The sequence below is a fragment of the Schistocerca cancellata genome, chromosome 5, assembly GCF_023864275.1.
Source record: "Schistocerca cancellata isolate TAMUIC-IGC-003103 chromosome 5, iqSchCanc2.1, whole genome shotgun sequence".
Taxonomy (NCBI): domain Eukaryota; kingdom Metazoa; phylum Arthropoda; class Insecta; order Orthoptera; family Acrididae; genus Schistocerca; species Schistocerca cancellata.
The window spans coordinates 27,627,962-27,642,522 of NC_064630.1; the positions used below are offsets into that span (position 1 = coordinate 27,627,962).

The 14,561-nt window shown below is 44.8% G+C and overlaps 1 protein-coding gene across 1 annotated transcript in view; it reads right to left on the reverse strand.

The window, feature by feature from the left end:
• LOC126187875 (putative fatty acyl-CoA reductase CG5065) overlaps positions 1-14,561 on the reverse strand; it is a 483,618-nt gene that overhangs the window by 150,696 nt on the left and 318,361 nt on the right. The window contains exon 5 of the mRNA XM_049929207.1: positions 5,084-5,193. Within this exon, the coding sequence (XP_049785164.1) occupies positions 5,084-5,193 (110 nt within the window). The remainder of the gene's footprint in view (positions 1-5,083; positions 5,194-14,561) is intronic.

Here is a 14,561-nt window from a genome sequence, read left to right on the forward strand (position 1 = left end):
CAAAACATAGTAGACGGTGCTGCAACCCCTGGTGGCGACTATCAAGCTCACCCAGCTGGATAGTGAGTCGAACAGAGCTTGGATGAGGAATGTAGCTACGTCATTCCATACTGCTTCAACTACACTCCTGGAAATGGAAAAAAGAACACATTGACACCGGTGTGTCAGACCCACCATACTTGCTCCGGACACTGCGAGAGGGCTGTACAAGCAATGATCACACACACGGCACAGCGGACACACCAGGAACCGCGGTGTTGGCCGTCGAATGCCGCTAGCTGCGCAGCATTTGTGCACCGCCGCCGTCAGTGTCAGCCAGTTTGCCGTGGCATACGGAGCTCCATCGCAGTCTTTAACACTGGTAGCATGCCGCGACAGCGTGGACGTGAACCGTATGTGCAGTTGACGGACTTTGAGCGAGGGCGTATAGTGGGCATGCGGGAGGCCGGGTGGACGTACCGCCCAATTGCTCAACACGTGGGGCGTGAGGTCTCCACAGTACATCGATGTTGTCGCCAGTGGTCGGCGGAAGGTGCACGTGCCCGTCGACCTGGGACCGGACCGCAGCGACGCACGGATGCACGCCAAGACCGTAGGATCCTACGCAGTGCCGTAGGGGACCGCATCGCCACTTCCCAGCAAATTAGGGACACTGTTGCTCCTGGGGTATTGGCGAGGACCATTCGCAACCGTCTCCATGAAGCTGGGCTACGGTCCCGCACACCGTTAGGCCGTCTTCCGCTCACGCCCCAACATCGTGCAGCCCGCCTCCAGTGGTGTCGCGACAGGCGTGAATGGAGGGACGAATGGAGACGTGTCGTCTTCAGCGATGAGAGTCGCTTCTGCCTTGGTGCCAATGATGGTCGTATGCGTGTTTGGCGCCGTGCGGGTGAGCGCCACAATCAGGACTGCATACGACCGAGGCACACAGGGCCAACACCCGGCCTCATGGTGTGGGGAGCGATCTCCTACACTGGCCGTACACCGCTGGTGATCGTCGAGGGGACACTGAATAGTGCACGGTAGATCCAAACCGTCATCGAACCCATCGTTCTACCATTCCTAGACCGGCAAGGGAACTTGCTGTTCCAACAGGACAATGCACGTCCGCATGTATCCCGTGCCACCCAACGTGCTCTAGAAGGTGTAAGTCAACTACCCTGGCCAGCAAGATCTCCGGATCTGTCCCCCATTGAGCATGTTTGGGACTGGATGAAGCGTCGTCTCACGCGGTCTGCACGTCCAGCACGAACGCTGGTCCAACTGAGGCGCCAGGTGGAAATGGCATGGCAAGCCGTTCCGCAGGACTACATCCAGCATCTCTACGATCGTCTCCATGGGAGAATAGCAGCCTGCATTGCTGTGAAAGATGGATATACACTGTACTAGTGCCGACATTGTGCATGCTCTGTTGCCTGTTCTATGTGCCTGTGGTTCTGTCAGTGTGATCATGTGATGTATCTGACCCCAGGAATGTGTCAATAAAGTTTCCCCTTCCTGGGACAATGAATTCACGGTGTTCTTATTTCAATTTCCAGGAGTGTAGAAAGGACAAGGTGCCGTCCAGTGTTTGGAGCGGACTCCGTTTGGACAGATTACTCCCTGCATACAAGCTACCGTGCTGTGTGCTGTGGTCTTTATACATACATTACGAAGCATACGAGTGTGGGATTTGTGTCATGATCGGCCTCATTTGAACTCTTCCGTCGCGAGGGTGGAGTTGGAGTGGCTGCTTAGGACGGATATAGGGTCCCATATTGGTTTGATTCCTGTGGATGCTATTGATAGGTCGGACTACACTAGGCATGGCCTTCACCTCAATAGGAAAGGGAAGGGAAAACTGTCTGGGTTGATTGCTAAAAACTTAAGGGGGGACACTGACACAAGGGATGCCTTTTTTAGGATAGGGAAGGGGGAAAGAAAACGAGTTTTAAGATAGATTGGCAGACACACTCAGTTTTAGAAAACAGATGAACAGGAGTCAGATTTTAGCATACAGCCTGCATTTAAACAATGTTTAACAGAAAGTAATCAGAAACTGCCAGTTCATCTTCGCCAAAGTAGTTATAATCCCATTAGCATGCAGTATCAGTTATCGTTATTACACCAGAACATTCTGGGACTCAGAAATAAAGTTGATGAACTACTTATTTGTGTTGATGAAATGAATTCATCTAACCAAATTGACATAATCTGCCTCTCTGAACATCAAGTGACCACTGGTATAGATATGTTAGACATTTCAGGATTTAAACTAGCTTCCTACTTCTGCAGAGTAGATATGGATGGAGGAGGAATTGCCACATTTATTAAAAACTGCCATAAATTCAAGAACATTGACATTAATAAATTCTGTTTAGAGCAGCATCTAGAAGCATGTACAACAGAAGTAGAGTTCCATAACAGATCCTATACAGTAGTAACTATTTACCGAGCACCTGCAGGAAATTATAATCTATTCATAATTCATCTAGAAGCTCTTCTGGGTTATTTAACAGGAAGAAACAAAGAAATTTTGATTGCTTGTGACTTTAATACAGATTTTCTAATGCAATCTTGCAGTAAACATTTAGTGCAGTTAGTAATGTTGTCTTCCAATCTAACTCCCACTGTAAACTTTCCAACTAGGATCACTAAATCCTCAAGGACAGACATTGATAACATTTTTATAGACAAATCAAAGGAACAAAATCATATCATGAAATCTGTAATAAATGGACTATCAGATCATGACATGCAGTTCCTTGTTTTAGATGTAAATTCTAAGAAGATTATCAAGACTGCTAAATCTGAGTACAGGAGAGTAGTCAATCAACCAAAAATTGAGTATTTTAGAAAACTGCTCAAAGATATGAACTGGAAAGATGTTTATAGTGCTCATGAAATGAATGAAAAATATAACACATTCACGAACAATGTCAGTACCATGTTTGAAAACTGTTTTCCTCTAAAAGTTACTCAAATTAAACAGATGTCTATAATAAAACCATGGATTACACAAGGAATAAAGATTTCCTGTAAGACGAAAAGGAAAATGTATCTGTCGACCAAGAATAGCTCCAATGCTGATGATTTAGCTAAATACAAGGAATACTGTAAAATATTAAAAAAAATGAATTCAGACATCTAAACAAATGCACTACGAGAAGAAGATAGCAATGTCAGGGAACAAAATAAAAACAATATGGGATATAGTGAAAGAGGAGACTGGTAGAACCAGAAAGGAACAGGAGCAAATAGCATTAATGGTAGATGACACATTAGTAAGCGATGGGCATAGTGTGGCAAATCTATTTAATAAGTACTTTATATCCATTATTGATAGAATGGGATTGTCATAATCAGTAAATAATGCCCTTGAATATCTGAAACTAGCCTTTACAAATAGCTTCAGGTACATGAATATGTCACTCACTTCACCAAATGAAATAACTTCCATAATAAAATCTTTAAAAACAAAGCATTCTAGTGGTTACAATGAAATATCAACAAAGTTAATTAAGGCATGTTCTTGTGAGTTTAGTACAATTCTAAGTTACTTGTGTAACCAGTCAATTATAACTGGAACATTTCCTGACTGGCTAAAATATGCAGATGTTAAGCCTCTTTTCAAGAAAGGGGATAAAGATATACCATCAAACTACAGACCGATTACACTTTTGCCAGCATTCCCAAAAATTTTAGAAAAAGTAATGTACAGGCAGCTTCTAAACCATCTGACCACAAATATTATCAAGAACACAGTTTGGATTTCTGAAGGTTTCTGATATCGAGCAGCCTATTTAACCTACAGTGAAAATTTACATAATTCAGGTATTTTCTGTGATTTGTCAAAGGCATTTGATTGTGTGAACCACTACAACCTTTTAAATAAATTTGAATTCTATGGTGTCACAGGCAGTGCTGCAAAATGGTTCAAGTCATACCTTGCTAACAGCAAGCAAAGGGAGTCAGTGCAAGGGACTAGTGAATTAAGTCATCAGTCATCATCAGAAGGGGAAGAAATTACATGTGGTGTCTCGTAAGGATCCATCTTAAGGCCATTGCTTTTTCTTGTGTACATTAATGACCTCTTTTCAGGTACACTGCCAGAAGCAGAGTTAGTTTTGTTTGCAGATGACACAAGTATTGCAATAAATAGTATGTCGAGTGTAGTTCTAGAAAGATCTGCTAATGATATTTTCATGGGTATGAATAAATGGTTGAAAGCCAACTCACTGACATTAAACTTCGAAAAGACTCACTATATGCAATTCAGAACCTGTAAGAGTTTTCCACCCAGCATATGCAAAGTATGAAGAAGAGCAGATAGAAGAGGTTGAAAGTCTTAAATGCCTGGGATTACAATTTGATAATAAATTCAGTTGGGAGGAGCACACCACAGAACTGCAGAAACGCCTAAACAAATCCGTATTTGCAATTCGAGTGTTAGCTGACATAGGCGACATAAAAATGAAAAAGCTTGCATACTTTGCCTACTTTCATTCCATAATGTCATGTGGTATAATATTTTGGGGTAACTCTTCAACTCAAACAAAAGTTTTCAGAGTCCAAAAGCTTGTAATAAGTATTATTTGTGGAGTAAATTCACAGACGTCCTGTAGAAACCTCTACAAAGAACTGGGTATACAAACTACTGCCTCTCAGTATATTTACTCCTTAATGAAATTTGTCCTAAATAATGTATCTCTTTTTCCAACAAACAGCTCAGTTCATACATACAGTACCAGGAATAAAAATGATCTGCACAAGGACTTAAAAGCACTTACTTTAGTTCAAAAAGGGGCCCGCTACTCTGGAACACTCATCTTTAATAATTTGCCAACAAACATAAAAAATTTAGTTACAAATAAAGATCAGTTTGAAATGAGCCTGAAAGACTTACTAGTGGCCAACTCCTTCTACTCCATGACGAATTTTTTAATAGAAACAAATGATATATTGTATACATTCATACTATTAGTATTGTTAAAAAAAAATTGACATGTTCCACATCCACTAGGATCTACTCAGCACGGATCTATTGAACGAAAAACTAATGTAATTTAATCCAATCTAAAGGCTACTACGCTCCCGCGCTCACCAATGGAGGGCCTCGCGATGACCACGGGCAGCTCCTGCAGGTGCTGCTCCACCAGCACCTCGGCCAGCCGCTTGGTGAACGTGTACGTGTTGGGGTGCGGGTGGATGAGCCTGCAACAGGGCGTGCGCCGGCTCACAAGCGCTGCAACGTGGGCGAGCTCTGCTGCAACTTATTTGCTACAGAAGAATTTCTGTTACTCTAATTTATAACGTGTGGTGGACATTTAATAATAATGATAATAATAACAAAAAAACATACACTCCTGGAAATTGAAATAAGAACACCGTGAATTCATTGTCCCAGGAAGGGGAAACTTTATTGACACATTCCTGGGGTCAGATACATCACATGATCACACTGACAGAACCACAGGCACATAGACACAGGCAACAGAGCATGCACAATGTCGGCACTAGTACAGTGTATGTCCACCTTTCGCAGCAATGCAGGCTGCTATTCTCCCATGGAGACGAACGTAGAGATGCTGGATGTAGTCCTGTGGAACGGCTTGCCATGCCATTTCCACCTGGCGCCTCAGTCGGACCAGCGTTCGTGCTGGACGTGCAGACCGCGTGAGACGACGCTTCATCCAGTCCCAAACATGCTCAATGGGGGACAGATCCGGAGATCTTGCTGGCCAGGGTAGTTGACTTACACCTTCTAGAGCACGTTGGGTGGCACGGGATACATGCGGACGTGCATTGTCCTGTTGGAACAGCAAGTTCCCTTGCCGGTCTAGGAATGGTAGAACGATGGGTTCGATGACGGTTTGGATGTACCGTGCACTATTCAGTGTCCCCGCGACGATCACCAGTGGTGTACGGCCAGTGTAGGAGATCGCTCCCCACACCATGAGGCCGGGTGTTGGCCCTGTGTGCCTCGGTCGTATGCAGTCCTGATTGTGGCGCTCACCTGCACGGCGCCAAACACGCATACGACCATCATTGGCACCAAGGCAGAAGCGACTCTCATCGCTGAAGACGACACGTCTCCATTCGTCCCTCCATTCACGCCTGTCGCGACACCACTGGAGGCGGGCTGCACGATGTTGGGGCGTGAGCGGAAGACGGCCTAACGGTGTGCGGGACCGTAGCCCAGCTTCATGGAGACGGTTGCGAATGGTCCTCGCCGATACCCCAGGAGCAACAGTGTCCCTAATTTGCTGGGAAGTGGCGGTGCGGTCCCCTACGGCACTGCGTAGGATCCTACGGTCTTGGCGTGCATCCGTGCGTCGCTGCGGTCCGGTCCCAGGTCGACGGGCACGTGCACCTTCCGCCGACCACTGGCGACAACATCGATATACTGTGGAGACCTCACGCCCCACGTGTTGAGCAATTCGGCGGTACGTCCACCCGGCCTCCCGCATGCCCACTATACGCCCTCGCTCAAAGTCCGTCAACTGCACATACGGTTCACGTCCACGCTGTCGCGGCATGCTACCAGTGTTAAAGACTGCGATGGAGCTCCGTATGCCACGGCAAACTGGCTGACACTGACGGCGGCGGTGCACAAATGCTGCGCAGCTAGCGCCATTCGACGGCCAACACCGCGGTTCCTGGTGTGGGCGCTGTGCCGTGCGTGTGATCATTGCTTGTACAGCCCTCTCGCAGTGTCCGGACCAAGTATGGTGGGTCTGACACACCGGTGTCAATGTGTTCTTTTTTCCATTTCCAGGAGTGTAAATGTTCAGCATGTAGCCCTACTTACAAATAATTTTGCGATGTGAATGTAAATGACTCGAATGTGAATATAAAATCACTCGTTCCACATCATTACGATTTATCGTGAAACGAAACAGTCTGCTCTTTCTCAACACTTTCTCAGACTGCCGTTCGATCTTTATTGTATTATACCTTCTATTTGTGGTCATGTCAAACATGGCTCCGAAAGTGCTAAACTAATTCGATTATTGTCATTGTTAATATCTGCTATTACTACTACTGTTACTATTCACTGTTCTTATTATTTCCTATAATGATGGAAGCTGAGGAAAGGAATTAAAATTTGTGCTGCAGCCGAGACTCGAACCCAGGTCGTCTTGCTAACTAGGCAGAAATGCTGATCATTACATCACCACAGCACTATGGTCAACAATGCTGCAGGAACTACTCAAGTCGAATGCCCTCCCCAACGCAAACCTCAATTCTTACCTTCAGCTTATTTGCCTGCTACATTGTCGCTATTGCCAGGTCTCTCCAGCCCTGGAATAGCATTGGACGTAATGGTACAGGACTTCCCCATTAGGGCCAAGGCGGAGGTGCTATTGCAGTGCCAGAGAGCCCTTGCAATAGCGACAATGTAGCGGGAAATTAAGCTGGTGATACGGATCGAAGTTTGCGTTGAGGAGGACTTTCGACTTGGGTACTTCGTGAAGCATTGTTTACCATAGCCCTCAGCCAGCGCGGTAGCTCAGCCCGTTCCGTCAGAGGGCTGCTTCTTCTCTGCAATAAAAAAGCGGAGTTAAGGAATCAACGATCAAGTTGAATGCATGTTTTATGACGCCCGCCAAGATCAAACGCAATGAATAATAGAGAAAAAAGTTAAAAAATAGGCTGTGGTCGGGGCTATGGTGATGTGATGGTCAGAATTTCTGCCTGGTAAAAGACGACCTGGGTTCGATCCCTGGCCAAGCCGCAAATTTTAATTCCATTCCTCAGCTTCCTTCGTTATCGTAGATAAAGATGAGTGTTAAATGTCTCAGGGAAAATTTTATTATAAGATAATTATTCTTATTCTTATTATTATTGGTAATTATAACTAACCTCATGGTTATGTCTCAAACATACATAAGCAAGCCACAAGTACACACAGAAATTGCGAATGTTTTGTAATACTTTTTGGTGTGTTTATTTCCAGGTTCGATGTAGGATAGGTCCTGAAGGAACATGCTCAGAGTTAATAAAACAATAAAAATAACTATAAAAGAGTAAGGTAAAACTCTTTTCACTAAATAACCACAAGTACTTTGAATCAGCTGCAACCTGAATTTACTCCAAATTGCATGGTGCGACGTATTATTTTACACATCAATTGCATCAACATCTTTTCTAAAATATTTACAAAATTCTACAAATACTTACTTTCTTTCGCAAATACATATGTTTTTTATCCAACAAACGCACAGACGTCGAAAATGAGATTCTGAAACTAGAAAAGAACAACTCTAGCTTTACGACAACGATGCAGTTTACTTCCGACACTTCCCTGTTAATGATACGCTGAGCAATGGCTGAAGGAAATAGAATCATACATCCGCTAATATAACGTTAACAAACTAAATAAACTAATAAGACGTTCTCTACTGATGATCGACTTCTCTCTGCTGAAGGATAATTTCCTTTCTTCTATTTATTGCATTTTCATGCCCACAAAGAAGGGCAGCACGCATAAGTAAGGTATCTTCGGCCTTACAGATATTGATTACAAGTATCTTGAATGGAAATACACAAAAAGATGATGAAATGTCCGAATTTCATCAAACTGAATCGAGCGATCTTACTGTGGCGGTGGGTGTTAGCGATGGAGTTGGCGTTGCAGTGCAGCTGATGGTGTCGTAGCTCAACTGAAAATCGGCTTCAGTGGCGTGATTACCAGCTCCAGCTATACAACGTGGAGGAAATGGCAGGGAATCGTGGGACGGAAAAAGGAGGCGGGATATGGGTAGAGTGCTAGGCAGTTTGTGGGGGGTTCGAGAAGTGAATTTGTCAAGTAGGTACTTCAAGTGCTGGATTAGTGGAACAGGATTTGTCTCTGCGTATAGTTCGGGCGTAAGGGAGGAAAGCAATGCAGTCCAGGGTGAGATGGTGGTGGGGTGGCATTATCAGGTGTATACAGTCGGGAGAAAGCGAAATGCCGCTAGTTATGGCACTACTTTTCTGTGGTATCAAGGTGTAATACAGGAACGGACTGGCAGTGTATTGTAATTTACTGGAGGGCGTTGACTCGCACAAATACAAGTATCCTTTGGAGAACTGTGGTGATGGATGTGGAACATAATGAATCGTCTGGGAGTAGTTATGTATCAATAGGGCAAATAAGGGTGTTTCAAAAATGACCGGTATATTTGAAACGGCAATAAAAACTAAACGAGTAGCGATAGAAATACACCGTTTGTTGCAATATGCTTGGGACAACAGTACATTTTCAGGCGTACAAACTTTCGAAATTACAGTAGTTACAATTTTCAACAACAGATGGCGCTGCAAGTGACGTGAAAGATATAGAAGACAACGCAGTCTGTGGGTGCGACATTCTGTACGTCGTCTTTCTGCTGTAAGCGTGTGCTGTTCACAACGTGCAAGTGTGCTGTAGACAACATCGTTTATTCCTTAGAACAGAGGATTTTTCCGGTGTTGGAATTCCACCGCCTAGAACACAGTGTTGTTGCAACAAGACGAAGTTTTCAACGGAGGTTTAATGTAACCAAAGGACCGAAAAGCGATACAATAAAGGATCTGTTTGAAAAATTTCAACGGACTGGGAACGTGAGGGATGAACGTGCTGGAAAGGTAGGGCGACCGCGTACGGCAACCACAGAGGGCAACGCGCAGCTAGTGCAGCAGGTGATCCGACAGCGGCCTCGGGTTTCCGTTCGCCGTGTTGCAGCTGCCGTCCAAATGACGCCAACGTCCACGTATCGTCTCATGCGCCAGAGTTTACACCTCTATCCGTACAAAATTCAAACGCGGCAACCCCTCAGCGCCGCTACCATTGCTGCACGAGAGACATTCGCTAACGATATAGTGCACAGGATTGATGACGGCGATATGCATGTGGGCAGCATTTGGTTTACTGACGAAGCTTATTTTTACCTGGACGGCTTCGTCAATAAACAGAACTGGCGCATATGGGGAACCGAAATGCCCCATGTTGCAGTCCCATCGCCCATGCATCCTCAAAAAGTACTGGTCTGGGCCGCCATTTCTTCCAAAGGAATCATTGGCCCATTTTTCAGATCCGAAACGATTACTGCACACGCTATCTGGACATTCTTCGTGAATTTGTGGCGGTACAAACTGCCTTAGACGACACTGCGAACACCTCGTGGTTTATGCAAGATGGTGCCCGGCTACATCGCACGGCCGACGTCTTTAATTTCCTGAATGAATATTTCGATGATCGTGTGATTGCTTTGGGCTATCCGAAACATACGGGAGGCGGCGTGGATTGGCCTCCCTATTCGCCAGACATGAACCCCTGTGACTTCTTTCTGTGGGGACACTTGAAAGACCAGGTGTACCGCCAGAATCCAGAAACAATTGAACAGCTGAAGCAGTACATCTCATCTGCATGTGAAGCCATTCCGCCAGACACGTTGTCAAAGGTTTCGGGTAATTTCATTCAGAGACTACGCAATATTATTGCTACGCATGGTGGATATGTGGGAAATATCGTATTATAGAGTTTCCCAGACCGCAGCGCCATCTGTTGTTGAAAATTGTTACTACTGTAATTTCGAAAGTTTGTCTGCCTGAAAATGTACTGTTGTCCCAAGCATATTGCAACAAACGGTGTATTTCTATCGCTGCTCGTTTAGTTTTTATTGCCGTTTCAAATATACCGGTCATTTTTGAAACACCCTGTAAGAACTGTTAATGCATGTTTGATGTGGGGACGTTTAGTTTTGTATTTATAAGAGTAGGTTATGAGGATAGACTGTAGGGGTTACGCAGGTGTGGGAATTGTTGAATCAGACTTTGGCTCAGGAGGTGATTGACTTCGTAGTGAGGACATGTATGAGGGTTTTACGGTCTCGGGTCAGGCGTTTGAAGCACCGGTATTACTGGGATTGTTAGTTAAATTACCGTTCAAAAAGCCGTTTACGTAGCATGTACACTGAAGCGCCAAAAATTACTGGCGTAGGCATGCGTATTCATATACAGAGATGTGTAAACGTGCATAATACGGCGCTGCGGTTGGCAGCGCCTATATAACACAACACGTGTCTGGCGCAGTTGTCACATTGGTTAGTGCTGCTACAATAAGAGGTTATCAAGATTTAAGAGAGTCTGAACGTGGTGTTGTAATCGGCGTACGAGCGATGGGACACAGCATCTCCGAGGTAGCGATGAAGTGGGGATTTTCCCGTACGAACGTTTCACAAATACTCGACATCGCTGCGGCCGGAAAAAGATCATGCGAGAACGGGACCAACGACGACTGAAGAGAGTCGGTTCAACGTGACAGAAGAGCAACTTTTGCGCATATTCCTGCAGATTTCAATGCTGGACCATCAGAAGTGTCAGGGTGCGAACGATTCAACGAAATATCATTGATATGGGCTTTCGGAGCCGAAAGCCCACTCGTATACCCTTGATGCACGACCAAAGCATTACGGTTCGCCTGGGGCCGTCAACAACGACATTGGACTGTTGATGACTGGAAACATGTTGCGTGGTCGGACGAGTCTCGTTTCAAATTGCATCGAGCGGGAGGACGTGAACGCGTATGGAGACAACGTCTTGAATCCGCGGACCTGCATGTCAGCAGTGGACTTTTCAAGCTGGTGGAGGCTCTGTAATGGTGTGGAGCGTGTGCAGTTGGAGTGATATGAGACCCCTGATACGTCTAGAGACGACTCTTACAGGTGACACGTACGTAAGGATCCTGTATGATCACCTGCATCCATTCTTGTTCACTGTGAATTCCGACGGACTTGGGCAATTCCAGCAGCACAATGCGACACCCCACGCGTCCAGAATTGCTACAGAGTGGGTCCAGGAACACTCTTCTGAGTTTAAACACTTCCGCTGGCCACCAAACTCCCAAGGCATGAACATTATTGAGCATATCTGGGATGCCTTGCAAAGTGCTGTTCAGAAGAGATCTCCACCCTCTTGTAGTCTTACGGATTTATGTACAGCCCTGCAGGATTCATGGTGTCAATTACCTCCAGCAGTACTTCAAACATCAGTCGTCCATGCCACGTCGTGTTGCGGCACTTCTGCGTGCTCGTGGGGGTCCTACAAGATATTAGGCAGATGTACTAGTTTCTTTGGCTCTTCAGTGTAACAGCGATTATTTCTTTGCTGTTATAGCGATTGTCTTCGTTGGAGTCTCGGACAGTATGCCTCCAGCATGTATATCCTCAACTCTACAATAACAAAATCTTTTGTATGCGTTCGGATGCTTGACGTTGGCTACCTGTGCGTATCGAAAAGCATCGGTAATAAACAACTGCAAATAATAATACATACAACGTCCGCATCCCCATGTTAAGCCACTGAGTCGCAGACGAGGTAAAAGGTACACAACAGCACGTTCTGCGTCTGTTCACCGAAGGACAAAGAGGGAAAATAGGGTCACCGGCTAGAGGAGAGAAACTGCACGGTCATCAGGTACAATGACTCAGCGAACTGGCGAAGAAAAGTCCGTCAAAAAACTGCGCCGCGCGTCTACAAAAAAGATGGCGTGACGGCGCAAGGATCGGGAGAGAAGAGTAGGTATCGGGGCCAGTGCCGTGAACTTCATTTGTAGTCGCTGTCCCCAAGCCGAAGCTTCTAGCAGACCATTTACACATCCACACAATTAGCGTTCTACTAAAAAACCACATCCTTTGCAATCAAATTCATTGCTCTAGCATTGATAGGTGTCATTTGAGTATCAATCTATTGTACAAGAATGTCATATCTTTGCTCTCGAGCTGTTACATGTGAGCGAGCAGCGATGTTGTAAGCTGTATTGCAGGGTTAGGTTACCTTCTTTGGTGCGTGCGTAGGCTGAGTAGCAGGTAGTGGATAGCTGTGTTGAAGTGAGGAAGCAGTTGTAATGTTATGTTTGAAATGTAAAGTCTCAATTTATCGATGTTTCAGTAAGATGATTATGTAATGGTAACTGATCTGAGAAGGCGGAAGTGTAATGGAATCTTTACTTGCGTGAAGAGGAATTATAAGGTAATTTTTTTGAAGTCACTCTTTTATTATGGCAGCCTCATCTTTCACCTACCTTTCTCTTACAGTTGTTAATTGGTCATGGTTTTTTCAAGAGTAGAAAAGGAACCTAGTGTGTTCCGAAATACTTCGATTTGCAAGTAACAGAGAACTCATTGCGCCTCACGAGTGTCTCTGTGTAGGTACAGTAATTTGGAGTTGTAGCATAGTGTCGCGCAAGGCAGAGCAATACTGCAACGCATTATCCAGACTTGCGCAGAACAGAGGTAAGGACTAAATATTTTGATGTTTTTTTTTATTCAATCAGGGCCAACTTATGACATTCAGAGACAGTTAGTTTTTTCTGTGTTGTGTATCAGTTTTAGTTCTGGGATCTGGGATCAGTTTTGCAAAACTACGTCAAAGTTCATTATCCAGACAGTTTATACTGTTCAAAATTCTTGCAGTCATATTATTACTTTACCTGTATTAAAGGCTTGCATTCTAATTACGACAGTTTAATTTTCTATTACGATTCATCATTACTTCTGCGCAGCTCTTATTATTCAGCCGGCCGTTGTGGCAGAGCGGTTCTAGGCGCTTCAGTCTGGAACCGCGCGACCGCTACGGTCGCAGGTTCGAATCCTGCATCGGGCATGGATGTGTGTGATGTCTTTAGGTTAGTTAGGTTTAAGGGAACTGGTGACCTCAGATGTTAATTCCCATAGTGCTTAGAGCCATCTTTTCTTATTATTCGGAACAGAACATAGCAGTCATATTGTAATTATTTAAAGAGAACTTTCAACATTACCTACGATAAAAGATGAATAATTGCACATTATAGTTCCTCTCATCACAACCACCTGTATTATTGTCATAGATGCATTTGCGATGTTTGTTGTTGCACTGTCCGGCATATAGTAACCACAGATATTTCAGTAATTTATCATTTCTCTGACGTAACTGATCACCCAGTGCCCCAGTGGGCTGGTACAGGGGCAGAAAGCGGAATCCCTATTGAAAATATTTAGGGCGGGGGGGGGGGGGGGGGGGAACTTGCCATTCCGGCATATGTCTGACAACCAAGGGAAGCATCGCAATAACCTTTCTCATTAGTGAAGGATAGGACTATTTTAATTAACTTCTGGGTCGATGTTACCTGTCGCTACAGACAACAATTAAAATCTGATGTTACATATTACACTCAAACACTTCTATATTTATTTACATTAGTGCAGTGTCTGTATTTGACAGTGTTCCTATAGTTCGATGCAATGTTCCTTCAGATATGCATGCATGACCGAAGGGACAGACACTGCACAAAATCGACAGCCGTATTCGCAATTTACGAATGCATTTCGTGCTTTATACGGCTATCGGTTTTCGGCAGTGCCTGTTCCTTCGGGCATGCATACATCGAACTATACAAACACTGTTAAATACAGACACTGCAGTAATGTATTTCAAGCCACAGCCAAGGCAATCCTGTGCGGCTGGTCCCGGCGGAGGTTCGAGACCTCCCTCGGACATGAGTGTGTGTGTTTGTCCTTAGGATAATTTAGGTTAAGTAGTGTGTAAGCTTAGGGACTGATGACCTTAGCAGTTAAGTC